General features: G+C 40.2%; 1 protein-coding gene across 2 annotated transcripts; it reads left to right on the forward strand.

Annotated features, from left to right (window-relative positions):
- On the forward strand, positions 1-27,943 carry UBA6 (ubiquitin like modifier activating enzyme 6). Of its 2 annotated transcripts, XM_054294793.1 has the most exons (34): positions 12-97; positions 381-499; positions 2,720-2,782; positions 3,667-3,761; positions 4,600-4,628; positions 5,404-5,498; positions 5,989-6,100; positions 7,203-7,283; positions 7,855-7,977; positions 10,098-10,221; positions 11,444-11,547; positions 11,953-12,015; positions 12,482-12,558; positions 13,207-13,273; positions 13,698-13,841; positions 14,505-14,572; positions 14,833-14,911; positions 15,102-15,182; positions 15,537-15,614; positions 16,860-17,041; positions 17,394-17,499; positions 18,226-18,315; positions 18,425-18,505; positions 19,067-19,195; positions 20,021-20,072; positions 20,178-20,241; positions 21,083-21,152; positions 21,788-21,859; positions 22,556-22,673; positions 23,625-23,818; positions 24,925-25,052; positions 25,875-25,962; positions 26,331-26,425; positions 27,662-27,943. In XM_054294793.1, exons 3-34 carry the CDS (start codon positions 2,742-2,744, stop codon positions 27,795-27,797), a joined length of 3,066 nt encoding a protein of 1,021 aa, XP_054150768.1. In that variant the 5' UTR covers positions 12-97; positions 381-499; positions 2,720-2,741; the 3' UTR covers positions 27,798-27,943. The 2 variants fall into 2 exon arrangements, with proteins under 2 accessions (XP_054150777.1, XP_054150768.1); XM_054294802.1 differs by lacking the exon at positions 381-499 and having other exon boundaries at positions 1-97.

Consider the following 27,943-nt stretch of genomic DNA (forward strand, 5'->3'; position numbering starts at 1 on the left):
GGCACCGGCGCTGCCGCTTCCCACCCCTTTCCTGCCTCTTCCCCCGACGCCGGCGGCTGCGCTCGGGCCTGGATCGCCACGCCAAGGCCGCCGCGGGGTGAGGAGAGCGGGCGGCGGCGGGGTCGGGGCCGCGGGGGCGGGCGGGGCACGGTGAGCCGGGGACGGGCGGACGGCGGTGCCCAGCGCCGCGGGAGCGCCCCGGGAACGGCGAGTGCAGGCTGCCGCCGCCAGGCTCTGCTGCGGTCGGGGCGGTTCTGAGGCAGCCCGCGGGCTTTGCCGGGGCTCCCCGCTGCAGATCCGAGGTGCCGGTGTTCCCGCATTAGCCCGGCTGGGCAGGAACTGGGTTTGAGCCTCCTCTCTCTCTGCTGCTGACTGAACAGGGAGCCTGCATCCACTGGGATCAGCCCGGGTAGGTGGGATGAGTCCAGGCCTCCTCCGTGCCATCCCGGCGTGCTGAACAGGAGTAGTGAACGCTGCTTCAGCCTGCGCTGACTCGGAGGTGAGAGCACTGTGAAACCAGCGCACCGCTACCGCTCCTGTGCCTTTGCTGCTCTTCAGAGCATCTCAGTCCGTCCTGGTAACATGTGGCTTCTCGGTTTGTCCCTGGGTTATGTCATGCAAGCAGCTGAGGCTTTAAAAAATGAAGAACATTACTTAAACAGTTAAATACAAGGCTGACATTAAAACTGAGTGTTGGCTTTTAAAAGGAAACAGACAAGTGTGTAAATGTTAAGCCTCTGGTAAGAGCTAGGACATAATGTTAAAATGACTTTTTTACATGTATTTCTTTGAAACAGATTCAATACCTGTATGATGGAACAAAAGTGAGAAATAACTTGGATGCAGAAATACATTAACCGAGTTTGTCCTATAGTGGCTTGACCATAGTGTCACTAAATCCTTGTGGAAGGAGGTGTTTTGCTCTGCCTGATGGGTGCACTGGCAGCATCTCAGTGCTGTAACTATCACTGTAGGAGGAGAATGAGGAAATGAAAAGTATATTGAAAGAGCCACTGTCAAATGAGTCTGTGTGAAACAGGTGGCTGAGTTTCTCTTGCCAGTTGATCACACTTCCTAGTTGTTTACAGAAGACTGTTTGGGAGAGCATGGAGATTGAGATGGCTGTTAGCAACCACAGCAGTGAAGCTGAGCATTTTTATCCAGGCATGGGTCAGCTTCCCCATCTTAGTACTGCAATCCTTACATGTTGAGTAGTCCCAGAGTGCCAGTGCTGTTTGTGGAGGCTGGTTGTGGAGGAGCAGAACAGCTCTGGTCTGAGATGGCTTGCTTTGAAGGGCGCCTCCAGCCTGGTGTCTCAGGCAGTGGCTGAAATGAAGGCCCTTATTTAAGCAGGGACTGTAAGGTGTGGTGTATTGCACTCTGGCTGGAGACCTGCCTGTAGTAAAATGGTCATTGCTTGTCTTCAGCCCATGTGGTGTCAAGGGCGTGGGAGCTGCTCTGAAGTGGCTGGTGGTGTGGGCTGTGGTGGAGCTGCTCATGCTCACTGCCTTGAGTGCTCGCTGAAGTGCAGGAGTTAATGTCTATGTGGTGGAGGAGCTTTGTGGATGAGATTTGTGGCCTGTGTCCAGTGTAACTCTGTCCCTTGCTGTGCTATTTCCGCACTTTCTAAAAGCCAAAAGGATGAATTTTGGGTCAGAATGTTGCAGTCTCCACATTGTGACAGACTGCAGGTACCATACTTCTGAAATGTTGAAATGTTTGCCAGAGTCACCTGTACAGTGAATAGGAATTATATTTTGGGTAGGTTTGGAAGCTATTTTAGAGCATATCTGTGCTCTCCAAAAAAAATGTCCTTAGTATGTCTGGGCCCTTATTTTCAGTCTCAGGAGAGAGGGTTGTCAGCTATTGTGTAGTTTGCAAGGCAGTTTGTAGAAAGCTGAAATGAGATATGTGACCCAGAACATCAGTTCCTATCACTACTACCAAAGTACACAGAGGGTCTATTTTTGGTCATCCTGCGTTTGGTGGCAGTCACCTGCCAGGTTCAGGAAGCACCAGTTCCCAGTGGGCATAAGTAAGAAACAAGGTGCCCAGGGGCAGTTTGTTCCTAATCCTGGTGCTTAGTTATCACCAACTTAACAATGAAAACATCCTTGTTAATGGCCAAAGGCCTTTATAGCAAAGGTTATGTGTTTTCTTACAGTCCTATCAAACAGTCTAACTGCATGTTTTAATTGAATGTTGCAGCAATTCAGATCGTCGGGTGTTGGTTTCTTCAGTTAACTGAAACACTTGTTTCTTAAGGGTTTTAAATTAACATAGAAATAATGCAGCATAAATGCCTATTTCTGGCCATTCAGTGATCTTCTATCTTCTTTTCAAAAAAACCCCACTGATCAGATGGATGCAAGTTGATCAGCTTGGAGCTCTTGATGTAAAAAGAGTTGCTCTTTCAGTAAATCTAACTGGGGCAAATATAATAAGTAAGTTTTGCATTTCCTCAGTGAGGAAATTAATGTCTGTTTGTATTTTGAAAGTATTTATTGAAGATTTGTGGGTTTTTGTGTTCTGGCTGGTGTGTGTTTTCCTCATCCATGTGCTATGATGTTCTTTTTAATGTTCAAAGTGATTCCTGTGTAACATCACTTTTTTTATTTTCCAGTTCCTTTAATGCAGAACTGAGTGGGACAGGGAGGGGGTGCCAGCTGTGAAATTGCAACTGACATAACCAGCTCATTTCTTTTTGTAACCCTTCTAGTGTAAACAGATCACATTGAATCATGGCAGCAGACTCTATGGAAATTGATGATGCTTTGTATAGGTAAGATTGTCTCATTTTTAAGCATTGTTCCTGACTTTTCAGGAGCACTTACATTTGCATGCAGTAATGTTACAATTTCATTCATCTCTCGCCCTTTGCTGTGCTTCTTGGTCTTCATCATCAATATGTCTGTTACCCTCCAGACCTCAGGGTATTGGATTTGTGTAGATTAAAAAAAAACCTAAATATTTCTTTTGGTTTAGTTTTGTTTTAATTTGTTAGCTGGGAATGTCTTGAGATCACTTGGCATGGTAATTGTTCAGAAAGTCTCTACTGGGACAAATAATATCCCTGTAAAAGCATGGTGGGATGAAAAGCTTCTTTGTACATCAAAAAATAAAAAATAATTTAAAAATTGATTGTATGCAGAACAAATAAGGCTTCTTTGTAATTCAGTGCAATACTTCTGGTGTTGTGTCACTTTACTTTCTGGTAGTAGCCTCATGAAAGTTGTTATTTTCCTTGATGAAAAAGGTGATATTTAGAATGGTATATGTTTAATTGTACAGATGGATGTTAGGACTCTCCCAGATTTCAGAATCTGACTACAAAAGCTGTGTTACCCTCTGTTCTGAAGATTTCTGACAACAAAGAAATTCTTTTGTATGCTTTTGTCTTCGATAGTTAATTCCAAAAGTTTTGTTTATCCTGAAGAAGTTTTGCACTGATTTAAAATTATAACTTTATTTATCTTCTCTAAAACCTGGCACTGACAAGGTCTGACTAAATGCATTTCACTGTATGCATTGTGAGTGCAAATCTTATATTTGATTGATAAACATTTCAGTTTTGAAGAAGTTTTTTAGTGACTGGGAATTCCTGACTTGCTTTAATATGCTCTTGACTTTGTATCTTGTTTTGATGTGAATTTGTCTTTGCTGTAGTCGCCAGAGGTATGTTCTTGGAGACACAGCAATGCAGAAGATGGCTCAGTCCCACGTGTTCCTGAGTGGTATAGGTGGCCTTGGGGTGGAGATTGGTAAGTTAGGTAGCATTTGTTTAAAAAGACACAAGTGTGTGTTAACATACTGTCCCAGAATACTTGTAAACCTTAAATTTAAATATAATATAATGTCTGAACTGTCTGAGTGAATTTATATGTGCATGGTGCATATTACTAACATTGCAGATGCAGGAAAGATCCTGGATTGAGTTCTTATTTTACTAGAACAGCATTTCAAATTTTACTTTGAAATGTGCTTCCATGAGCCAGATTGCTTTACCCAGATCTTGTCCTAGATGAAGGTTTAGGATAGGTAATCCAAATTACTCTTGTAGGCACCAGTATCAATGGATGTATTATGGGAATAGCTATAGCCCAAATTTTTCCCATGTATGAAATGGGAGAGTGTGTGGGGAGAACAGAGCTATTTGGTGAAAATGCATAACTGCCCTGATACAAGAGGCTCCTTAACAATTTCCCTTACTCCTCATGAGCAAAATGATCTTGTTTTAGCTGGTTCATGCCTGGAGTGTTACTCCTTCAGTTGCCTCTAGTGGTTCCCTGCATCAGATGCCAGAACAGTCATGGGGTTTTGCAGTTTGTTGTCATTACTGTCTCTGTAATCACAATTGTGGCATGAACAGCTGACAAATGACAAATGCAGAGAATCTTTTTAACCTTGCTTGTGTTATTTTGCTTTCTGGGGTGCCATAGAATGCTTGAGCCAAATGTAAAAGAGAAAAAACCCTTAAGCTATGAAGTTCTTAACAATGAAATACTGTTGTTGTCCACCTGAATAATTATCTAATTACAGATTTGCAAGTAACCTGCAATAATCCCTCTCTTTGTTTTTGCTTTGTTCTTATTTTTTCAGCCAAAAACATCATTCTGGCTGGGGTAAAGGTATGTAAAACAATTCTGCTGTTGGGTATTCTTGGGTAAGCATGAGAAAAAGGCAAAACACTACACAGTAATCTAAAGTTTCTGAATCTGTTTCTCAGTAGAAGGGTTGCAAAACATGTGAGAACCTAGGGGTGAAAACTTTCAATAATTTGGAAGTTCTAGTGGTACTGTTAGACTCTCACGTTAATGTCCACTGTGCTCTGAAATATCTTGTAAAATGTTTTAGCCAGCTGCTGATCAGATACTCAATCCTTTTGTACAAACTGGCTTCTCCTAAATGGAGTGGTCCAAACTCAAAACCCAAACTATTCAAAATACGTTATCTTATTTTGTCATCCATGAGAATCCTTTTGTATAGACATTAGAATGGTTGGGTGTTTTAATCCAACAGCTGTTTTTGTGCTCCTGGGATTAATTTTATTAGCAAGAAGCCTTTTAAAACTCTTCTTTCCAATAGAAAAAAATCAGGTGAGTCCATTAATTTTCAGATTACAATTGCCCTGTCTGGCAAAAATCATCCTTGATATTTAAATGCTGTCTGTTATCACTGCAAACTGGGAGGAAAATGTTGAATGAAGTACATGTTGTCTTTTGCTGTCTCAAACAGTAAGAGTTTTCTTGGGAAAGTGGTTGGAAGAGCTTGTTCTTATATGTGCTACAACTGAATCTTCTGCAGTGTTAATCCTCCAACATTTTATGGGGCTTAATCCATCCTTTTGGGTGCTGTGACCTTGTATATTTCTTCCAACAAATGCTTTTTGACAAACTTTCTTAGGCTCTTACAGTTCATGACACCAAGCACTGCACAAAATGGGATTTGGGGATCAACTTCTTCATCCATGAAGATGATGTTACCAGTCAAAGGAACAGGTCAGTGAAGTCTTTGGAGTGAGAGCCTGATGGTCTCATCAGTATCAAAAATAGCAGTTTGTTGTCCAAGAGCTGGTAGTACATATCATATACCTGTTAAACCCTTTCTCTGGAGTTGCTGGGTGTGACTACAGCGCCCAGGTAGATATTAGAGGAGGTCTAGATTTGAGACTGAGGTTCTGAGTCACAAGTGTCACTGCTTGTTATGCAAATTTGATAGTGGGGGCCAGCATGCATTTCTTCCTTGGGCCTTCCTTGTTATCCAAGACTGGATAACAGCCTTGACAGCAGACAATCCTTGAGTCCTGTGGGATATTGGACGCAGCAGTTTTCCTCAGACCTGCTAGGAACTGAGGTGTAAATAAATGGGTTGTTGTTATTGCCAGGAGACATTGTGAGGATCTCTTGTAGGGCATGTGTAGTATGAAATTCTATATTGAAAATACAGTTTTGTAGATATGTAAAAAATTGAAAATTGTTTTTCTTTCAGGGCTGAGGCCACACTTCCTCGTATTGCAGAACTCAATCCATATGTCCATGTAGCAGCATCAACTGTGCCACTAGATGAAACCACAGATCTGTCTTTCCTAAAGCACTACCAGGTATGTCACTCTTAAAGCAGTTGTATGTGTATTCGTGTATTTTCTTCAGAGCATACAACTTGGATTTTTTATGTAAGTAAATAGAATAAAGAACTTCAAAGTACATGTTGAGATGGTGTAAATAAAACAGTAGGTCTTGTATTTAGACTGTTGAAGTGTTGTGCTTATTTTTTTCAAGACTGAAACAGTGGGTTTGTGTTCCCACCACTTTCTTAGTACACTTACTATGGAATTTGCTATGACAATAAATAGTTAAGTGGGGTTGCTGTACAAATTTTTTTTATTTGAAGGTGAAACTGTGACCTTTGCAGCTACATAGCACAGATGTTCTACATATATTCTGTGTGCTGTATTCCAGGCAGCAGAGGCTCAGGTTGTATGTTTGGATGATTCATGTATGTATGTAATGAAATGTAAGTGCCTCTGTGGTGGAGTGAGGGCACGTGCAGTTGTTCAGTCAGCTGTCTCCTGCCTGTGTGCATGGCTCAGTCTGAGAGCCACACCTTTGCTGTGTGCCTGACATACAAGCACACCAAGTTTCTGAATGTCCCAGCTACAGCAGGCCAGTGTAGCTGAATGGGTTGCAGTGCATGTGCCTTGGAGCCCAACACTGTCCTAGACATTAAAGGAAGGTGTGTAGAAATTCTGTGTCTGCAATTTTATGACCACAAATACTGGAAGCCTGTGCAGACTTCTTGGTGAGCACTGATGAGTATTATTTATGTTTGTTTGCTAGCTTTAATCCTAAAATCCAAAAATCTACATTTTTGCTGAGATTATCCATAACTGTTTTGGTAAATATTCTAATTGGGTATTGAATTCCACAGCTGTGGTCAAAAAAAAAAAAACCAAAACAAAAACCCAAACAAACAAAAACCTGGGAATTTGCTGTTCCTGTTCTTACTCATTCTGTTTCCAGAACTTGTGGGGTAGTAACCAATCTGCTTTAATGAAAAAACTTCCTAAAGACTGCTTTCTCTTAAGGATAGGAGTCAGGACACTTACATACTTAAGTAACTTAGTCTAGGTACTAAGGTTTACCATAGCCTGAAGAGACTGATTGCTTTCAGTGTCTTAGAAGTATTTTTGTTCTTGTTCACAGTGTGTCATACTGACTGAAGTAAGTCTATTGCTGCAGAAGAAGATTAATGATTTCTGTCATGCTCAGCAGCCACCTATTAAGGTAATAGAAAAAATGCAACACATGAATAATCTGTACAGTGGGCATTCTGGACCTCCAGGGTGTTCTTTCCAGAAATGGAGAAAGCTGGTTATGAGGTATATAATTCAATGCAGATGGCATGTTGATGCAGCAGCAGGAGTTCTGGGAATACAGTGCTGCTACTGGTATTATCTGGATACCAGCACAGGTAACCACAGCTTGGTCCTTAATTAAAAAGCAATCATATTAAAGAAATAGTTTTCACTGTTAACTCAAAGTGGTTCTGAAAGAATGTGCTGGGGCTGAGGGATGTGCTGAGGCTGAGTGTAAGAGAAGCAGAGATGGCAGCATTTCACTGTGCAGTGCTGTTACTCCTGAGTTGTGCATGGGCTCAGGAATGCTCCCGCAGGTTCAAGGTCTGTTGTTGGTGCTGTGCTGCGTAGTGTGGCCTGAGTACACAACAGGTTTCCACTGGAGAATCAAACCTGCTGGCCTTCAACTGCTCCAGTGTGAGCCATCATATCTTTGGCTTGTGCTGTTCTAGGGATATTTTCTTCTTTTTTTTACTTTTTTATTTTACTTTCTCTTGTAGTTCATCAGTGCAGATGTGTATGGAGTATGTTCACGTTTGTTTTGTGACTTTGGTGATGAATTTGAAGTGCTGGATACAACAGGAGAGGAACCAAAGGAGATCTTCATTTCAAATATAACGCAAGTAAGGGATAAAAGTCATTGTATTGCTTTAACTGTGTTTAAAAGGACTCATTATTGGCTCTTTGAAAAGGAGAGTGGCAGAGTGCTTCACTTAAGCAGCCTGCAAGGCAATTTAAAATTGGTGCTATAGGAGAAGCAAAGTTTCTTTGGTTACTTTGTTCTTATCCTGGCCTCCTGGTTGTTAACTTACCATGCAACACACAAGAATGATTTTTTTTTTTTTATTGGAGAGAGAGCAGGAGAAAGAAATGAGGGGATGTAGAAAGAAAAGGATGTAATTTTGGTGTGGGAATAGGCTAAGTCTTGCGAAGAAGCGTGAAAATAGGCATGAAAAGAGCCTTTTTATAAGAAACGGCAGCACTTACAGGCAGGCTACTGGAATAATCAAGGGAATGGAGAGCATATTTTGAAAAGAAATTTAAAGGTTTATTTTAACCTACCAAAGCAGAGCATGAGAAGGGCATATTAGTGCTAGTACTTCCAAGTGCAGAATGTAAGGATGTCCATTTAATCTTGTATTATTGTTTTATAAAGGGAAATTACTTTAGGTCCTTTTTTCAGTTCTGGAAGTCCAGACAATAAGCTCACTCATCCAGCAGCAAGTCTTTTGTCCTGTCTTCAGTCTAGATATAAAATAACCAATCTAGGAGGGGTTGTACAGCAGGTTGGGTTTGGTCTGGATTAAAAACTTATGATATGATGACTTGGGTAGCCTGTTCCTTGGTGCCTTTAAAAGGGAATGGATGATTTGATCATTCTCATTAATTACATAAGGAGTATGTAGGGGGATAGAATATAAGAAAATAAAGATGGTGTAGAAAGTAATCTTACCCCTAAGGAGTTGCAGCTGGGCCAATTATCAAAGATTAGGAACAGGCCTGACTTTACCAGGCCACAGCTGTGATCAATGAGAAGAAGAGTGCTGTAGAAGAGTGGGGTGGCTGGTTGAGAAGGGAACTGGAGTCAGTTGGCTGTTTTGTGAAGAAGAAGTAGTCAGTGCTTGGAGGAGCAGCCCATGAGAAACACCAAGAGGGTATGAAACTTTTGTGATAAGGAGATAAAAGTATGGCACCCCTGCAATACGATGACAACAGGAGTATGTAGCTGAGTTTCATGGCTTGTGCTGATTACCTGCCAAGTCAAGGAGTGAATATATATTTGTATATATGCCCTGTCTTTAATAATCTAATACTTAACTGTAGTTGTATCTTCTTCCACTCTGCAGTGTAAAACTGATGAGAATTAATGCCATCAAGTGCCTCTTCTTGTCCCATAAACAGGGTCAAGGTGGTACTGGTGTCCCTAAATCAGAGCAGAATTTTCTCCAGTCAACTCCTTTCATTGTCCATAGAGAATGTAGTCCACTGTAGTTAAGTCCTATGCTCCTTAACTGGAATCTTTCTTATACTGGAGACTCAGGAAGGGATGAGAGGAGACTTTACAGGCCCGGCTTGCTTGCAAATCCACCAGGTTACAGCCTGAGGTGTAGCACAAGGTCTTGATGAGCTGTGTTCAGACTGCAGTGAGGTCTCTGTGTGCGTGGCAGGTTGGCATCACATCCCATAACAGGATGAGGTGTTGTCTGAGATTCCTGAAACTGTAAGCTTGTCTGTGTCCTGCTGAAGCTGTCTCTCCTGAATGCTGTCCAGCTTTTTAAGCTTCCAAACTTTCAAGACTGAGTTTGGATGTCCTTTCTAAGGTGATCAGACAGAAAGGAAGCATGGAGTAATAAGCACCATTTACAAGACTTTATTTTTAATGCCTCTGAAAATTTCTTTGAACATGGGGATTATTTTTAGTTTGGAAAAAGGGGATAAATCTGCTACCATTTTAGAACATAACAATGGGTTAAACTGCTGAGAGCTAGGAAATGCAGTTTGCTAACATACTGAGAAGTGAAAACAGTGAAAATGAGAAAGTTTGTGTTGTAGAAACACTGTTAAATTGAAAATCGTAGGACTGAAAAAGTTGCCATAGGTAACTCTTGCTGTGACAGAAATGAGGTGTTAAAAGTATTAGAGACTGCAGTTTCAGTAGACAAAAAGCTATGTGCCTGCAATGCAATGTGACCCCTATGCACGAGAGACTTCCCTCCTTGCTGACTGCCATTTTTTATTTCAGTCAAATCCTGGTATTGTCACTTGCCTTGAAAATCATCCACACAGGCTTGAAACAGGACAGTTCTTAACCTTTCGGGAAGTGAATGGAATGTCGTGCTTGAATGGATCCACACACCAAATAACAGGTGAGCTGCTGCTGGCTCATTTGCAAGGTCCTTATTTGCTGGCCTGATTTAGCCACTGCAGTGTTACTTACCATAGTCAGAGGAGTGCTGGGTTTTTGCACTAAAAATTGCTTTTTGGTGCAAAGGTGTTCCTGGTGTTGTTTTAGATGGCATTTAATAAAGTCTGCCTGAATTCATCTTGCTGCTTAAGGAGCCAATGGAATTGCTCAGCTCAAAGTGTGGGATCTAGTTAGCAGCCTCTGAGCTGACCATCCTTCATCTGCTGATGAAACTGATTTGGTATTTGGAGGGTCCCATAATGCCTGTGCTTCTGTCATGTTTTGGATGCCACTTGGTGTGTCACTGTTTGCCTTGTAGCTTTTTTGGGTGACAATTTTAAGTGTACAGGGATTGCATTGACAATGTTCTAAGAATGCTTTTGAGATTATTTTCATGATTTACATCTACCCTGCTTTGTTCTACTTTATGCATGTCTCAAGGTATTCTACATGGTTCCTTTTGGATGCTGGGGAATTTTTCAGTTCCCAGGTCTGAATGTCTGTTTGTTTGGAGCAGAAGAGAGAGCAAGTGGGTGGGAGTTGTTTGTTTGTTTTTCACTGTTTTGTGGTCTGAGACAAAACCCAGTACCCTTGAAACATGTGCTTGAATCTGTTTCCACTGGGCCCTTGCATTTTGCTGGAACTGATGCTGCAGTCAGTTCATTCCTCTATTCATTGCTTAGCTTTTGGTTTTAGTTTTCCATGAATTAACAGTTTTTCTGTCTTTTTGCCTTGCCTGAATGATGCTTCCCATGTATGAGGGGAAAGATGTGACCAAATGCTCCAGCTGCCTTTTTGATTACCTGTAGTTCTTATCCCAGGGCTAAAGTCCTACTCAAAGGAGTTTATACTGGACACTGCTGTGCATGTTCTAAAGAAAATTACATGTGATTTCATTTTTGTTAAAGAGCTGTGGTCATTAGAATTCTTGTTAAATCTGCTGCCACTTAAAAAAGCTCATTTCATAACAGATCATGTGAAACTAATGCTTTGTCCTTCTGCCAGTTTCTGGGTTAATCCTGTTAGAAGGATCAGCTGTGCTTATGCTTTCAAAATAAGGTTGCCCACTGCAAATTGCAGCACTAAAAGAAAGGACAGGCAAACCCCCCCCCTTCATTGTATACAGAACTGTAGCATCCAATGACACTTAGAATTATCTGTCACTGTTTATTGTCTTTTTTCAGTGGTGTCACCTTACTCCTTCAGCATCGGTGACACATCAGAGATGGAGCCTTACCTGCATGGAGGCATAGCTGTGCAAGTGAAGACGCCCAAGATGTGTTACTTTGTAAGTGTGTGCTTGACAGAGCTGGCTTCTCAGGCATTAATACTCTGAGCACTGGAAGCAGAGTTCAGCATGTACATGTTTCCTGGAATTATAGAATTTGTTTGGAGGGGACCCACAAGGATCATGGATTCCAGCTCCTGGCTCTGCACAGGACAGCCCCAGAAAGGACACCCATTTAAAGATGAGTCTTGCCACTAGGATGTGAAACATCTCTCTGACCATTTTTGATAGAACTTGCAGTAGATAATTAATTTTAGATCTAGTATGGTATGAATAATGAAAAGAGTGCTAGTCAGAAAGTATATGCATTTCTTAATCTCTGTAGGAGGAGTATAGTTTTGTCAGGTAGCAGTGGCTGTGGTGTTCTTAAGTGATACATTGTTGTCATGAATTCTGTTTTTCCAGGAACAGCTGGAGAAGCAGATAACAAACCCATTATGCCTTGTTCCGGATTTTAGCAAGCCTGAGGTAATTAGCACGTGGGGATTTGGGCATAAGTGCTCTAATAGCAAAAATACATGAATTGTAATCTGTAACTTTGTGTTTAACATAATATAATTTCTAATTTTTGCCCTTAATGCTGGGCTTTGTTATTGATGTTTGGCAAAATGCAATGCATTATAATGTCTAGTTAAATGAAGATTACTACACTTTCCAATTTCAGCTCTAAATTCTTTTGGGGACTCCTCAGTTAGACTTAGTTGAAGTGGGTGCTGAATGTGTGTAAAGTTGCATTACTGAGCAACACTTTCTAAAGAACATCAATAAAATGTATTTTAAATTCACTTTTTTAAGGCCATTTAAAAACTTTTTTTGAGTGTTGTGCTTAAGAGACAAGATATGAAATGGTAACAGAAGAGTTCAGATAGTTGTTTTTGTTTACTTCATTTCTTCCTAGTTTGTAACTGATCAACAGCTGTTTTTGTCTTAACAGGCACCTTTGCAGATCCATGTTGCCATGCTTGCCTTGAACCAATTCCAGGAGAACTTTGGTCGTGGACCAAACATTGGGTAAAGCAGCAGTTCTGTGTTAGCCTTGAACCAGACAGATCTCTCCTTTTGGTGTCATTCCTGGGTGGCTGTGCAGCATGGCACCTTCCCTGTCTGGTACCTGATAGACCATGTAGAAATGGAAAGATGAAAAATGTTACCTGATGTGTGTTTGGGGCTGTAACAAGGCTTTTCCAATATAGCAATGACACTCTCTGGGCCCAGGCAGACAGGAGATACTTCTGGAGGGAGGCCTTCTCTGTTCTAATTTTTTCACATTGTGGGACTGATATGGAAAAGTTGTTTCAGTGATCCTCAATTATCTTGTAGTTCATGGATTTAAAAAAACCTAAATGATTTGGGTTTAATTTTCAGTGTTTTTCATTCAGCTATAGTTCTTGATGTGCGTAATTTTGAGTTAAATGAGACAAAATTACTTAAGAAGTATAAATCTTAAGACTGTACTTGCACATGGGCTTTTCCACTGAGACTCCTGTTCTTGAACTAACCCTAACATTTAGAAGTACATCTTGAATGCTCACTGTTAAGGATAATGTGAGATTCCGTACTTCCTACTGTATCCATTGCTTTTTTTCTGCCATTGATTGTGTTTCTAGAAGAACTCTGGAATGTTAAAATCATCATTATTGTTTCTACCCTGGTGTCTAGATGCCTTCAAGATGCTGAGGAAATGCTGAAAATAGCCATTTCTATAAGTGAAACACTGGAAAACAAAGTGCGTAAGGAACCATTATCATTATGACTCACTTTGTACTTGCTTATTTACTTGCCTAAAAGTCATGCTTTTGCCTAAAAGTCATGCAACAAGTTGTTGGTCCTTGTTCTGGCCTTTGAGTCCATCTTTAGATAGATCAGCTGGCTGTCTGAAGGCCATGTGAGGAAACAGAATGGGATTTCAGCATGGGTTCAACTGAATGTTGACCTGACATGATGGCTGGTCCTGTGGTGATGTCAATTCAGTTTTTAGAGGAATGCATGTGACAAATGCAGGGTATATGGTGGATCTGTCTTTGCTGGAAACATTTTCCTAGTCAGAGTGAAATAATCTGTCTTTTACTGAAGAAAAATGGACTGTGAAACTGTCAAACACTGACTTGTTCACTGGGGGGGTAAACCTGTTCCTGTGTCTTACTTTTCAGCCTCAGGTGAATGGAGATGTGGTGAAATGGCTGTCTAGAACTGCTAAGGGATTTCTACCTCCTTTGGCTGCAGCAGTGGGTGGTGTTGCTAGCCAGGAAGTCCTGAAAGCTGTAACAGGAAAATTTTCACCATTGCAGCAGTGGGTAAGGCTATCTTGGTTTTTGATGGTTATTTTGACATTTATCAAGGGATGGTGTGTAAATGCTGTATGATCAGAGTAGCCTGAGCAACTTCTATAACATGGAACTAAAAGAAAATAAGAAATTTGAGACTGTATTTAGAAAAAGTAGTGGTTTTATGAGCACAATAAAATTACAGCCAGTTTTAGTTAAAGTTTTTGTATTTGGGGTTCAGATAATACATTGTTTTTCCACATTAGCAACAAGAACATTGACTTGTCACTGCATGGATGCAAGGGTGTGATATAGTGCAGATAGCAGCTTAAGCTACTGTGTGTAAGATCAGGGCTTTTAGACTCCCAGGATAAATGTCAGAGTACAGTTGGATTAAAATTTGTCACAATCTTCACAGTTACCTATGGAGGGGTAACATGCCTGTCAGGAGTCAAAAGTTGCAGCTCACCTGTTTGAGTGAATGTTTTCTCCCTTCTGTGTCCAAATGCTTTTTCCTGTGAATTGTGAACTCTAGGGTACCAGATGCTGTGTAGTCTTCCAGTAAATACTTAGTGCTCCTACATTTCCAGACTCTGTTGTTCATAGAAAGTACTTAATTTTTAAATTAAAATAACATGAATGTTTTTCATAGGTGTTTAATAGATTTTTTTTCCTTTTTTCATTTTTTTACAGCTATATATAGATGTTTTAGACATTGTAACACCTCTAGAGAAGGTGGGCTCTGAGGAGTTTGTCCCACGGTAAATATAACTACAAACTGCTGGCTTATGTACTGTTCACATCTGAGTCTCAAGCAGGCACAGATGTCTTTTAAAGTTAATTCAGTGCTGTTTGCTGGAGGGACAGGTTGGGGGTTAAGAATGTGTGTCCTATTTCAGCATGAATAGGAATTATACTCTGACTTTCTTAGTTCATGTCAAAGTGTAGTTTGGCATCAATGGTACCCCCATGATAAATAGCAGCTTGAAGTCTCCTGTTTTTGTCTCCTGTGCCTGCATAGGGGAGATAGATACGATGCCTTGAGGGCTTGTATTGGAGACTCTCTGTGCCAGAAGCTCCATGATTTGAATGTGTTCTTGGTGAGTATGACTGACACTGTTACACTGTTTGCAAATGCTTTGTTGGTACAGCTAATGCCCACTGTCCCCAGAATACATGAGGGCAGCTCTGTGATGTGCCACTGCAGAATAAATGGTCCAGAATAGGAATGGACTTGTCTTTGTTGTTTCCACTTAACATTTCTGATTCTAAAAATGTAATGTTCTTTAGGTTGGCTGTGGAGCCATAGGCTGTGAAATGCTAAAAAACTTTGCACTTCTTGGTGTTGGTACTGGGCAAGACAAAGGATTGGTAAGTCACCTGTTAACCTTACTTCTCATTACAAGCAGTGTGACAGGGAAGAGTTAAATAATTAGACTACTAAAATTGTTAAAAGCTTAAGTCTTACTTCAGGTTATGTCTGTGCAGAGAATACAGTGGCCTTGGCATAGAAGGGTGTGCAATTAGAAGGAGAAAACACTTGAGCAGTCTTGCTGTATTTTGATTTTAATGTAGTCAGTCAGTGTAAGCAGAGCTTTGGCCACACTGGATGCCAATAACAGTGTTTTGTTTTGACAAATGTTTATAGAAGTTTCATCAAGATCATTGCTCAATGTTGCACTTAAATTATAACTTCAGCTGTTGCTTTTGTCCCTTCTGACTTAGGTTACAATTACAGATCCAGATTTGATAGAGAAATCCAACCTGAACAGGCAGTTTCTTTTTCGACCTCATCACATACAGGTAGGCTTTCTTATTTAGTACATTTTCTGGACTACTGTGTTTCCCTGTCCTGTGTCCCTGCAGAGAGCTGAACTTGAGTGTCTGTACTGTCCAGAAAAGACTTAAAGGCTGTAATGAAATCTAGGGGTTTTTTTAAACAGTGCCTAGAACTCCAATGGCATCACTAGTGTCAGTTAAGTAAAATTGGTTGTCTAATCTTAATTTGTACTGGTGTTTTTGACTAATGAAATCTCTCAAATTTGACAGTTGAATGAGTACTGTATTGCTTAAGAGCCTGCCATGTGTTACTATGTCAGAAATGCTCTACTATGCCATTGAAATTTGGGGAAAATAAAACAACAAAAAATAGAGGGTGCTGGCAGAAGTCTTCTTGATAGAACTCAGTAGATAGAGCTCTTGATAGAGCTGCTGCTGATGGAACTTGACCAAAGCTGGTGTCTTTTGACTTAATTTAGCTTTCACCAAGCTGGTAAATGGTTTGAAAAAGCTCAACATGAACATTCAGTAAATGCATAACAGAGAAGCTGTTAATTCCTTAGAAGCAGAGAGAACATCCCAGTACTTGCAAACACAGCACAAAATAATAAAGGTGGCTTAGATCATGACAGCAGTGTGGAAAAAGGCTTCCTCTGCCCAAAACCCAACAGTTGGATTTTCTGCCTCCTGTTTATGTGTAGCAAATCTGGGAACAGATTGTGCTTGGGATGGATAGATAAATGGAAGGTGAACCCTGCAAGCTTTTAGAAGCCACAGGCTTGAATGCTGATCTCTAGATAATTGTGGCATGGCTAAAAGTGTGGAGTAGGTCAAGAACTCTCAGTTTAGCTTCTGAAATTGGTTTTGTGTGGAATGCCTTGCACTAATGTGATTATTCACAGGTGCTTGATGTCTGTGCTACAGAGTCAGAGTTACTGATGGGTTTATTCTCAGTGATGAGCTGCTCCCTTCTTTTGAAGAAATTCTTACGAGTGGCAGCATGTGGCATCAGTTTGTTACTTGATAAACCATTTAAGCACTTCTACCACCACGTCCTCTCTGCAACACTAAATAAAACAAAAAATAAAACTAGATCAATAAGGTATTTATCAGTGAGGGAGGTATATGAATAAAAAAATGTTTACTGTGTGTTTTGCATACTAACATTTCTATCAGTGAATTTTGTCTGATCAGTAAATGAAGTTGCTATTTTTGTGTCCCTGATGTTCTTTATCTACATATTGCTGATATCTGTATTTATGCTTTCAGAAACCTAAGAGCTACACTGCAGCAGAAGCAACTCTGAACATCAATCCTTACATAAAGATTGATTCAGATATCAATAAAGTTTGTCCAGCAACTGAGAACACTTACAGTGATGAATTCTACACCAAGCAAGACGTGATTGTGACTGCTTTGGACAATGTTGAAGCCAGGAGATACATTGATAGGTAGGGGGTGGAAGGGAAGCCAGGGCAACTGTTAACTTCTGATGATGGTGAGGATACTCAGTCAGTTTTAAGATTATTAAAGCATAAAAATATGCATTTAAATTTAAAAGTAGAGATATTAACATTTAAAAATAATTTCTAATGCTTATAATCCACACATGTTGAGGTACAGGGTATCTTGATCTAACCTGAATAATTCTCAATTAATCTCTTTTTTTCCCTAAGTTTGGTGTAAGCTTTCCACTCTTCTGAAAGTGCCTGGAGACAACTCTAGTTGCACTCCAGTAATGTTTGCAAGGCAAGAATGTAGAGATTGTTCTGTACTCTGATAGTCTGTGTCTTTCCATGTCAGTCGTTGTGTAGCAAACCTGCGTCCTCTTATAGACTCTGGAACTATGGGAACCAAAGGACACACAGAAGTTATTGTGCCCCATCTGACAGAGTCCTACAATAGTCATGTAAGTCTTTCAAGACCATTGCTCACCTTCTGTAGCTTGTCCCATGATGTCCTCTGATTCTTTGATAATTTTTGTGTCTTTCTAAAGTAAGTGGCCTATTTGAGCTGCTGCAGAACAGTACTGTTAGGAAATAATTGCTTCCTTTGTTTCTGAAGAAAAACTCACAGGAAATAAAATTTGAGCAGTTCTTTACAAGCATACATAATAGTTCTGTTTGAATGGGAGAGGGGAAAATGAACCTTCAGGATCTATTGCTGATAGACACTACCTGCAGTATCCCTCTAAGTTCTTATGGAGAAATTCACTGGTTGAGAACACCATGAAATAGGGCCATGTGGACACAGAGACAGGATTTTGAGCATCCTAGTTGTCTTGTTAGGGTCCATAAAGAAGTCTTTCTGGCCTTGAGTGACAGGGCATGAAAAACTTTCATGTTGAAAGTGTACGTGAATGCCAGCTCCACATCTTGGAAAACCTGTCTGGCAATTTCGCCTGTCATTTATGTTTCAAAGTTCAGTTTTGCTTTCCAGTGTTAAGTTTAGATTATTCCTCGTAAAGAAGAATTGACAATACTAGCTAGTGCTGATAAAACAGATTTCTAAGCATAAAAAGCCACTTTGTATTTTATAACAGCAGAGTTTTTAACTTATACAGTGTACATAAGTGCAATTGTTAGCAATTAACCTGGGTAAGCCTGCATTGACACGTAACTCTCTTTAATCACAGCGGGATCCACCAGAGGAGGAAATACCTTTTTGCACCTTGAAGTCTTTCCCAGCTGCTATTGAGCATACGATACAGTGGGCAAGAGATAAGGTAATGAATTAACCCTTCTGGCATTCAGCACAAATCCATGTGTGTTTGGAAGGGTGGCCATCTGATATTCTTCTTGCATAATGCCATGTTTTTCCTTTTTATTTTACAGTTTGAAAGTTCATTTTCTCACAAGCCCTCATTGTTTAACAAGTTCTGGCAAACCTATCCATCGGCAGAAGAAGTTTTGCAGGTAAGGGAATGTTGCCAGGGTAAAATAGAGGGTTTAAACTACTGCTTTATGGATTTTGTTTCTATTTAAGGCCAGTGAGATTACAGTTAGTTTCTGAGTTTTTTCAGAAAACTTGAAGACTGGCCAAATCATTAGTTGATCATATGAACAGTAGTGTCTCTTAATTAAAAGTTTCTCTAGCTCATGGGCTCTGTACATGATGTAGAAATACCAGAAAGACTGAAACACTGCTAGTGTGTGATTAGTGTGTGTCACACTGATGTGTAACTAGCTAGGAAAAATGAAAGTAAAACTGAGTTTGAAGTGATTTCAAGTAGTAATAAATTAGATTAGAATTGTTTACTGTCTTTTTATTTTCAGTCTGTAATGGCCTGTGGTCCAAAGGGCTGGGAAGTAAATGGGGAAAAACCCCAGTGGAGAGGGGCACATAAAGGATAATATTTCATGAAGTGAACCTCTGTTTCCTCTTGCTTGTGGATTACTAAAAACATATTTACTGTTTGACTGACTGGATTAGAAGGAATCTTGTCTGTTTTAACATTTCCATGTTTCTTTCTCCAGCGAATAAAGTCAGGAGAGAGCTTGGAAGGTTGTTTTCATGTCATTAAAACTCTCAGCAGAAGACCCCGAAGTTGGACTCAGTGTGTAGAACTAGCAAGAGTAAAATTTGAAAAGTATTTTAGCCATAAGGTAGGTAAGACCTGTAAATGGGGTAGTATGATGAGAATTTTAGAAAACCTCGTGGCTCTAATAACAAGATGTCCAAGTCTTCGCACTCACTTCCATCTCTTCATAAATAACAGACTATACTTGAAACCTAAAAATGCTGCATCCCTTTCTACTGTAGCACTTCTAGGTCTGGTTTATTAACTCACTCTTAGTACCCAGTTCAGTAGTCTCCATTCAGTTTTCTTGGCATTTTTCCATTGTTTTCCAAAGTATCAGGATTATCAGATGTCTTTTATTAGGCAGTGGGTTTTTGTTTCCCACACTAAACTCCCGTTACTGAACTCACCTTTGTAACCCTGATTTGCCTCAAAGATTTTTCTGAAATAAGAGCCAGTTGTTCTGACAGTCTGATCCACAGTGTTGCTTAAAGTATGTGTGTAATTTTGTAGGAAAGATGGGATTGGGACGTTGTGGATTAATAAACGTTCCTGTGTATACAGAATCCCTGGTGGTAGTTGTCACATTGAGAAAATATTGCATTCCAAGTTGTGAATCCATATGCAAGAATCCTAAAGTGGCAATAAGGTGGGGGAGAATGCTTTGCTTCTTGGATTTAATACCTTCCTTGAGCTTTGTACAGATGAGGTCACATTGTCATCTCTGTTCTGTGAATGAAATGGGCAAGCACTCTGTCTAGTAGTACTTGGCTTTAAGCTGTCCATCTTGACAAAGGTGTTTGATGATTTTCCTAACTCTTTAAATTACTTCAGCTAGTCAGGCTTGATTTAGTATGGTCATGTCAATCTATGTGACAAATTACTAAAACCTCTCTGGCTTTTCCTCTAGGCTCTTCAGCTCCTTCATTCATTTCCCCTTGATACACGATTAAAAGATGGAAGTAAGTACAAATGCCCCTTTATGCCTGTTGGCATATTCATGGCATGTCATGTTGCTGCTGCTCCTGGTTCCTTAGGATTTCATCTTAAGTCTGTTTTCCTACCAGGTTTGTTTTGGCAGTCACCAAAGAGGCCTCCTTTCCCAGTGAAGTTTGACTTCAACGATCCTTTGTAAGTATGGTACTGAGCCAGATGCATTGTATAGCATCCTACAAAGCCCACCTTACAGAAGTGCAAGGCAGTGGCTTTATAGCCCTGGAAGTTGGACTGGGATCAATAGCTGTTAGTGCGCAGTCTTATCCTGTGGCAGATTTGGTGAGCTGCTGAATACTTTCATTGCAGATAATTTAACTTTCACTGATATGGGATTGGAGGGTGCTGTTCTGACAACATCTAATGTGAAATGGCTTAGAACAACCCATTTCATGTCCTATATGGCTGCAGAATTACTGAGTTGTTGCTGTCACACCTCCCTGCCCCCACTGTCCACATCATAAAATGCAGGATGTGCCAAATGACCTAGTGAAGGGACTACTTTTCTTGTTCATTTCAGTTTGGGTCTGATCTAGATGGCTTGGGTATTACAGATAATTTTAAAAATGGATGTGGTTGATGGATTAAAAAGCTTTTATGTGCTGTATATTTACAATTGCTTTGAGAAACTGGATCACCCATTTTTGGTTTGAGTGAAAACTGACATCATGGTAAATATCAAAGTAATTCTGAGGTTAAGCTTTTTATCATATTGATGTCATATGAGCAATTGTAATTGTTTGCTTGACTGCAAAGGATAAGGAAACAGGGTTTTCATTAACTCTCCACTCATCAAAATTTACTTAGTTTTGGGCACAACTTCTGAGTCACTCAAAATGTGCTGTTTTGTACTGTGTACACTGAAGGATGGAAATCCTGTTTCTCAGTATGTTTGTTCAAGATCTTGAACTGATTGCAAACCTTTGGGCAACTGAAGTAGAAAAAACGACCAACCAAAAATAATTCTTTTTTTCTTTAGGCACTATGGTTTCATCGTGAGCACAGCAAAGCTCTTCGCAACAGTGTACTGTGTTCCTTTTACAGAAAAGGTAATCCAGACTAACAGTGTTCCCTTAACTTAACCTGGTGTTCAGTTTGGGCCCATGTCCAGCTGCCAGTTCTTTTCAAGGGCTGATTAAAGTGATTCTTACAGTAATCTGTCCTTCAGCACTGTCTGTTTGGCAGTTGCTTATGCTTTCTTTAAATCCCTAACCTGGAGAAGAAATGAGTAGTGTAATGGATATTTTCAGTAAGCACTGAACTTAGTAATTATTATTTTGATGCTATATAACTAGTGAACTAAATGAAAATCTCTTTAAAGCTTTTTAAAAAAAATTTAGTATCTTAGGTATGCTATGGAGGTTTTATTTTTTTTACTGCTTACCACCTCTGCATTGCTTATCTTTTTTTTCTTGTTTGTTTTTTAATTGGACCTTCCTGTAAGTCAGGTTTGCACTTCTGTTCAGTTTTCAAGTGCTAGACACTTCACACTGCTCTGGTTTGCTGTGGCAAATGAATTCTCCCTTGGTGTTTTAATGATGATGTTTAGCTGAAACATCACTGAATATCTGTGAGACTTTTTGGGTCTAGTATTCTTTGAAATCCTATTACACTTACAGTCTTTTTGTGGAGGCCTTTTTGAGTTGATGTGGATTTAAATTGTTTTTCATCAAAACTATAACAGGACTTGTCAGAGGAAACCATTTTGGGGATTATTTCATCTGTGAAGGTACCGGAGTTTAGACCTTCAAACAAAGTAAGTGTAATATTTAATTTAAAGAAAAAAATAAAATATTCTACAAGCAGTGTCCCACATCTCCAACTACTGCATTGATGCTAATGAGAAATAAACACAATTTATAATGTGTTCTGGGGAAATAAGTGTGTTAAGGTTAGAGGGAGCCCCTGAATAACACTTAGTTCAATCCTCTTGCTTAAACAGGGGCAGCTAGAGCAAGTCATCAGGGACTGTGTCCCACTGGGTTATGAATATCTCTGAGAATAGTGACTCCACAGCCTCTCTCTGTGTCAGTGTTCAACCATTCTCACAATTTTTCTGGGATGCTTTTGTTTGTTTCTTTTTCTTTGAAGTATGTTTGTGTTTCTTAGGGAATTTTATGTGCTTCAGTTTGTGCCCTTGTGCTGTCACTGGGCACACTGTGCTGTCTGTACTTTCCCCACATGAGGTACTTGTACACATTGATAGGATCCCACTAACCCTTTTATTCTGCACTCTGAACCATCACAGCTCTCTCAGCTTCTCCTCCTATGAGAGATGCTCCTGTCCTTTAATGTTCTTAGAAGCTCCTGGCTGGACTTGATCCAGTAAATCCATGTCTCTATTGAGCTGGCGAGGAAAGCCTGCAAGGAAGACAGGAAATTTAGTGCACTTGACAGCTGCACTGTATGAAGTTCATGTATTTTATTACTCAAGCACTGTGCACACTTGCAGGTTGTGCAGACTGATGAAACTGCAAGAAAACCAGATCATATTCCCGTCAGCAGTGAGGATGAAAGAAATGCTATTTTCCAGCTGGAGAAGTCTATACTATCCAATGAAGCTCTGGAGAGTGAGTAGTGCAAAACAGTGTCATAGTTTAGTAATATCCTGCATTTGCATTTGCCACTAGTGACATTCACATCTTTAGATGAAGCAGTTCTGGAACTCTGCGAGAAGTAGAGCTGATATCTAAAGCTTTCTGAAGTGCCATGCAGATACCTGTCCTGTTGCTTCACATTACCATATGGTTCTGTATTTCTGAGATTCATAGAAGTTTTAGGCTTTCTGTTATGCTTGCTTGTAATTATGACACTGACGACAGGGAGCAGGCAGCAGTGGGGAATTGAACTCTTAAGGAGGGAGGAAGGGTGCTGGCTGGATCCCAGATGAACTGCAAATTATTTGGGCATGAGAAGGCTGACTGTCACTACTTAGAGTTCTCAATCTGAAATTATCCTAAATTGTAAAGATTGTTAAGAGTTTTCCTCAGCATCTTCTGGGTTTAAAATGAGGATGCTCGCATTCCATTTTGTGCCTGGACATTCAAAGAGGCCACTAAGCAACAACTACATGCAAGCTTTTTTAGCCCATGAATTCAGGAGAAAGATTAGCTTATCCCTAACTCATCCCATGGAGTGTCAACCCAAAACTCCGATTCCAATGCTACTGAGACTATATTTTTAAATTTTTACAGCTGAACTAAATTTTAAAAGGGAATTCTCTCGGGATGGAGCTTTAGTGAGGTGAGGCGCATGAGAAACATCCATAGGGATGTTCAAAATCTGTTCTTGGTGGTGCAAGGAAAGTAAAATTATAGAGCTCTGTTGATGTTCTGTTTCATTATTCACTTTTAGCAAGTGGTATCGAGAGGGGCATTTCCTAGCATAGGAAAACAAGGCACCGAGCTCAAGGATGTGAAATGTTTAATTTGTTAAGGTTCTAGTTCCTTTAAATTATGTTTAGGACATCTTCAGTTTTCTAATAATAATTTTGTGCTCTTTTATATTTTTTTTATGAGCAGCTGACTTGCAAATGAAGCCCATCTCCTTCGAGAAAGATGATGATAGTAATGGGCACATAGATTTTGTAACAGCAGCATCGAACCTGCGAGCCAAGATGTACAACATCGAACCAGCGGATCGGTTCAAAACAAAGCGCATTGCTGGGAAGATTATTCCTGCCATTGCAACAGCTACTGCTGCAGTATCAGGGCTGGTAAGATTGATTTTTAAAATGCATATTTCTTTCTCTTACTGTTTCTTGCCGTTGTCTGGGTATTGATTACTGCTACCCTGACAGAGGCTCATTTAAAGAAATGGATTTATTTTTCATGTACCAATAGCAAAGGTCATGATTGATTCTAGGTGTGGTTGTTGAGGCATGCATGTAGTACAGGCAGCTCAGCGTGGAGCTGCAGTGCCAGCAGTGCCAGCTGAGTTCTGTGTGGGAGCCTCAGGCAAGAGGTCATGAACTGCTGACTCTGCACAACAAAGGGCACGGGGACCTGCAGCCTAGCCAGGTGACCAGACACTCAGGGACATGGCAGGAGCTGGGGACTGAGCTGGAAGACCCTGGACTGTTGAGCACAGAGACTGTAAGGATACAAAAGCCCAGGCAGTCCTTTGTTCAGGGCCCCTTCTCCAAGGCAGCAGCTTGAATTGTTATTCTGTTGCTACATCATGATGAAATTACTCAAAGAACCCAGAAGTCTGAGACTCTGCTAAGGAAAACCCGGGGTCCAGCCAGCAAGGAAACCTTGTCTGGCTGTGAGAGTGGGATAAGTAGCAAGACAGTGATTGAGAAGCTGCCCACTGTGAAGGGGATTTAGTTCCAGCAGAGAAAATCTTTGGTGGTGTGAGTGTGGCTCCTTAATGGTCAAAAAGGAAGTTTCCTTAACATGGTGTGCCTTTGGTGCTTTTATTTCTTATTTGCAGCACAGAAAGATAGGTTGGAATTCTGCATTTTGGTTGGGTTTTGGCCATTAGTACTAACTTTCATTAGAATGCTGCTGCCAAGAGTGGAAAGGATCTGTTCTGTAGTAGTTCATGTTCATGCATCTCAACAGAACCTCATGCTTTGTGGACATTGCATGAACCAAACAGTTTTGGAAGAGTACTACATTAAGAACAGTTTTTAAGTATTTCCCTTGGCTGCAACAGAATTTATTTATGTGGCATAGTGGGTTGCATTTCCATGTTGTTTGCTCTGCTGATTGGACAAAGGCTGATCCCATTAACAACTTCCTTGGTAGTTGCTGGTCTCTTAACTACACTAGAGTTGATAACACTAAAACCTAATAAGTAAATTCTAATTTACTGCAGGTTGCACTGGAACTCATCAAAGTTGTGGGTGGCTACCCAGCTGATGCATACAAGAACTGTTTTCTGAACCTAGCCATTCCCATAATGGTCTTTACAGAAACTGCTGAAGTAAGAAGAACAGAAATCAGGTAGGAAGGACAATGACAGAAGGGCAAGGACAATATTTGAGAATATACTAATTGATGCTTAGGACTTGCTGAGCTATTCCAACAAGTGAGAAGTTTGAATAGTTACTAAATCCAGATATCCACGTTAAGGCCTTATGTGCTCACATAGCAGAGCTATGATGGAACCACAGCTTGTGGCCATGTGGCCATACTCCAGTTAAGCATTCTAGATACCCAAGGGTATTTTTTTGTTGTGTAAACTTGGAAAATGATGAATTGTTTCATGCTTGCCATGAAACTGCTATCCACTTCCTGTGTACTGCTAGAGGTGTAAGTGATCCTTGTAATACTGCCAAGGGCGTCCCATAATGCATTGCCCAAGAATTTCCTGTTTGGAAAATGCAGTCCGTATTCATCTGTCCTAATTTAAAAAAAAATAGTGGGTTTAAAAGGCTTAGTTTGTTTTTCAGTGGAAGCTGTTAATTGTGAGATTTTAAAAATCTGGAGAAGGTAGATGTGTGGCATTGTTCTTAGGAAACATCCCGGACACGCTTTTGCATCTTGTTCAATATAAGAGCTGTTTTTCGGTAGGTCTGAAAACTCAGCAACTTCATTGTCAGATACCACATTTACTTAGAGCTCTTACTGTGTCTTGTGCTTAGCAAGGTCAAGGGGCTATGGAGGGGAGGTCAAGGGGAGAAATGGCAGAAGAGAGGGAAGAGATTTTTGCTCAAGATTAAACAGCACATCAACAAGAAGACGTGGCAGTTCTCCAATACACTTTTAAAGGGAATGATTGAGTTCACATTCTAAAGTAACAACCTTTCACTTGTTTTAAAACAGAAATGGGATATCATTTACCATCTGGGACAGGTGGACAATTTATGGGAAAGAGGATTTTACTCTGTTGGACTTCATAAATGCTGTCAGAGTAAGTTATCTACTGTCCTGGGTCAGTACAAGACAAGAGGAAAGGAGTTCCTTGTTGAAATTGTTGTTGAATTGTGTTTTGTTTTCTTTTATATTTCTATCAAGTTACTGTTCAAACCAGAATAGTTTTAGTAATAACTAATGTCAATGGAAATGTCTCTAAGTAAAGGCATTCAAGCCTGTTTTCAAATTCCTTGTTAATTCATTTGGCTCAAATGTATCTTAATAAAACTTCCTATCAACATCCATGCATTAGCAGGTTTTCTGGTTTGGATCCTGTGGATTTGAATAATTAGCTGTAGTATTTGCAGTAGTAGTATCTGAGCAGCTGTTCTAGTCTTTTAACAAGTTTTAATTTGTGAATTCCAGGAGAAATATGGAATTGAACCAACTATGGTTGTACAAGGAGTCAAGATGCTCTATGTTCCTGTGATGCCAGGCCATATTAAAAGATTAAAGTTGACGTAAGTATAACTGGAGAATGGATTTAGGGATGCAAGTGCACATACAAATTATGTTGATTGCTTGTATCAAAGGATGTGTGTCTGACAGCAGTATTTTCTCTCAAAGTGGTTTCTAGCCATTAATACTTTGGGAAGAAAAAAGATAATTTCTTACTTTCTGTAAAAGAAAAAAGAGAGAGTGAGTTAACTTCTGTGATGAGAGAAGGAGACTTGCAAAATACTTCTTTAACTGTGGAATACCAGAATAAGAAAGCTAAAGAAGTCTGACAGTAATTTCTTGAGGGGAAGGAATGTACCATGGTTCAAGCAGAACAAGACTACTAGAACCTTGTGAAACTGGCTTAAAACTAATGCTGATATTTAGCAACTAAGCTCTGAAGGAATAATGTATTGCTTGCAGTTTGAGATTTCTCTAAGTCTGTTCAGTTAGAGTAATTGCTTGAGATTCTCCATCAGTTCAGCCCTTTTAAGAATGATGACATTCAAAAAGGCTCTGCTATGCTGCTTGCAGACAGGAAATTGTGGTATTTCACCCTGGCATTTTGGTAGGATGTGAAGGCAGGGCATTGGGTTTTGACTGAAGGCTTTGAAAAATAACAGCCAGATCTCACCTAGGTTTAGTTCTGCCTTACCTGTGGATTGAACTACTTTAGCTTAAAATCTGTTCCTTACAGCTCCTGTGAAGTGTGTGGTAGTCAGTGCTCACAGGCTTTGCTGAAGCAAGTGGATGCACTGATCAGTACTGATTTGAAGGCCTGACAGTAGGTATCAGGCAGAGAGGTATGAGCAAGCTACTTCAAACTCCTGGGGAGAGAAGAGCTGCCAAGCTGTAGAGTGCCTGGCATACTAAGATGACAATTTACAGCCTGTCTCCAAAAACATTGCTTATATGCTTTCTCTTACAGCTGTATAAATAATTTTGAATGAGTGGGGTATGTAATGAAGTTAGAGTCATATAGTATGAAGCTGCCTAATTGTGAATATCAGGATTTTTTACTACTCTGAGACTTTAATGGGGTGTGTCTGTCAGGAAAATGGAATACTATTTGCTGAAGCTCAGGTGGAGGATCAGCTTTTATGTGCAATTTAGAGGTGGTGTATTCTCTATTTTAGTTTGGTCTGTAGTATGCTGGGCCAGTACACATTGCTGGCAGTGAAATTCCTCCTAGTCTGGCCCTGAATTCCCACTGCCAATTCTCCTGGTGCATTTATGAACTGCCCTTCATTTCTTTATAGGATGCAAAAGCTTGTGAAACCATCAGCTGACAAGAAGTATGTGGATTTGACAGTTTCATTTGCTCCAGAGACTGATGGAGAGGAAGACTTGCCCGGGCCACCAGTGAGATACTACTTTGTTCAGGAAGACAATTGATGGTAGAGACACAAAAGTCACTCATGGACCATTTGTTCTGAAAGGAGTGTGCTAATTTTCAGCTATTAAAGATGGTACTATGTATTTCTTTTTGGTGAAGCCTTAATTAAATGGTGAAAATCAGTGGCTTTGCACTGAAGACAAAC

The sequence above is a fragment of the Melozone crissalis genome, unplaced genomic scaffold (assembly GCF_028551555.1).
Source record: "Melozone crissalis strain CALT ecotype California unplaced genomic scaffold, PUWL_Pcris_2 ptg000006l_1, whole genome shotgun sequence".
Lineage (NCBI taxonomy): Eukaryota > Metazoa > Chordata > Aves > Passeriformes > Passerellidae > Melozone > Melozone crissalis.

Coding starts and splice junctions, on each gene's coding strand:
- UBA6 (XM_054294802.1), top strand. CDS start 2,742: ATGGCAGCAGACTCTATGGAAATTGATGATGCTTTGTATAG. Junction 12,016..12,481: donor CGGATTTTAGCAAGCCTGAG/GTAATTAGCACG, acceptor TTGTCTTAACAG/GCACCTTTGCAGATCCATGT. Junction 13,274..13,697: donor GTGAAACACTGGAAAACAAA/GTGCGTAAGGAA, acceptor CTTACTTTTCAG/CCTCAGGTGAATGGAGATGT.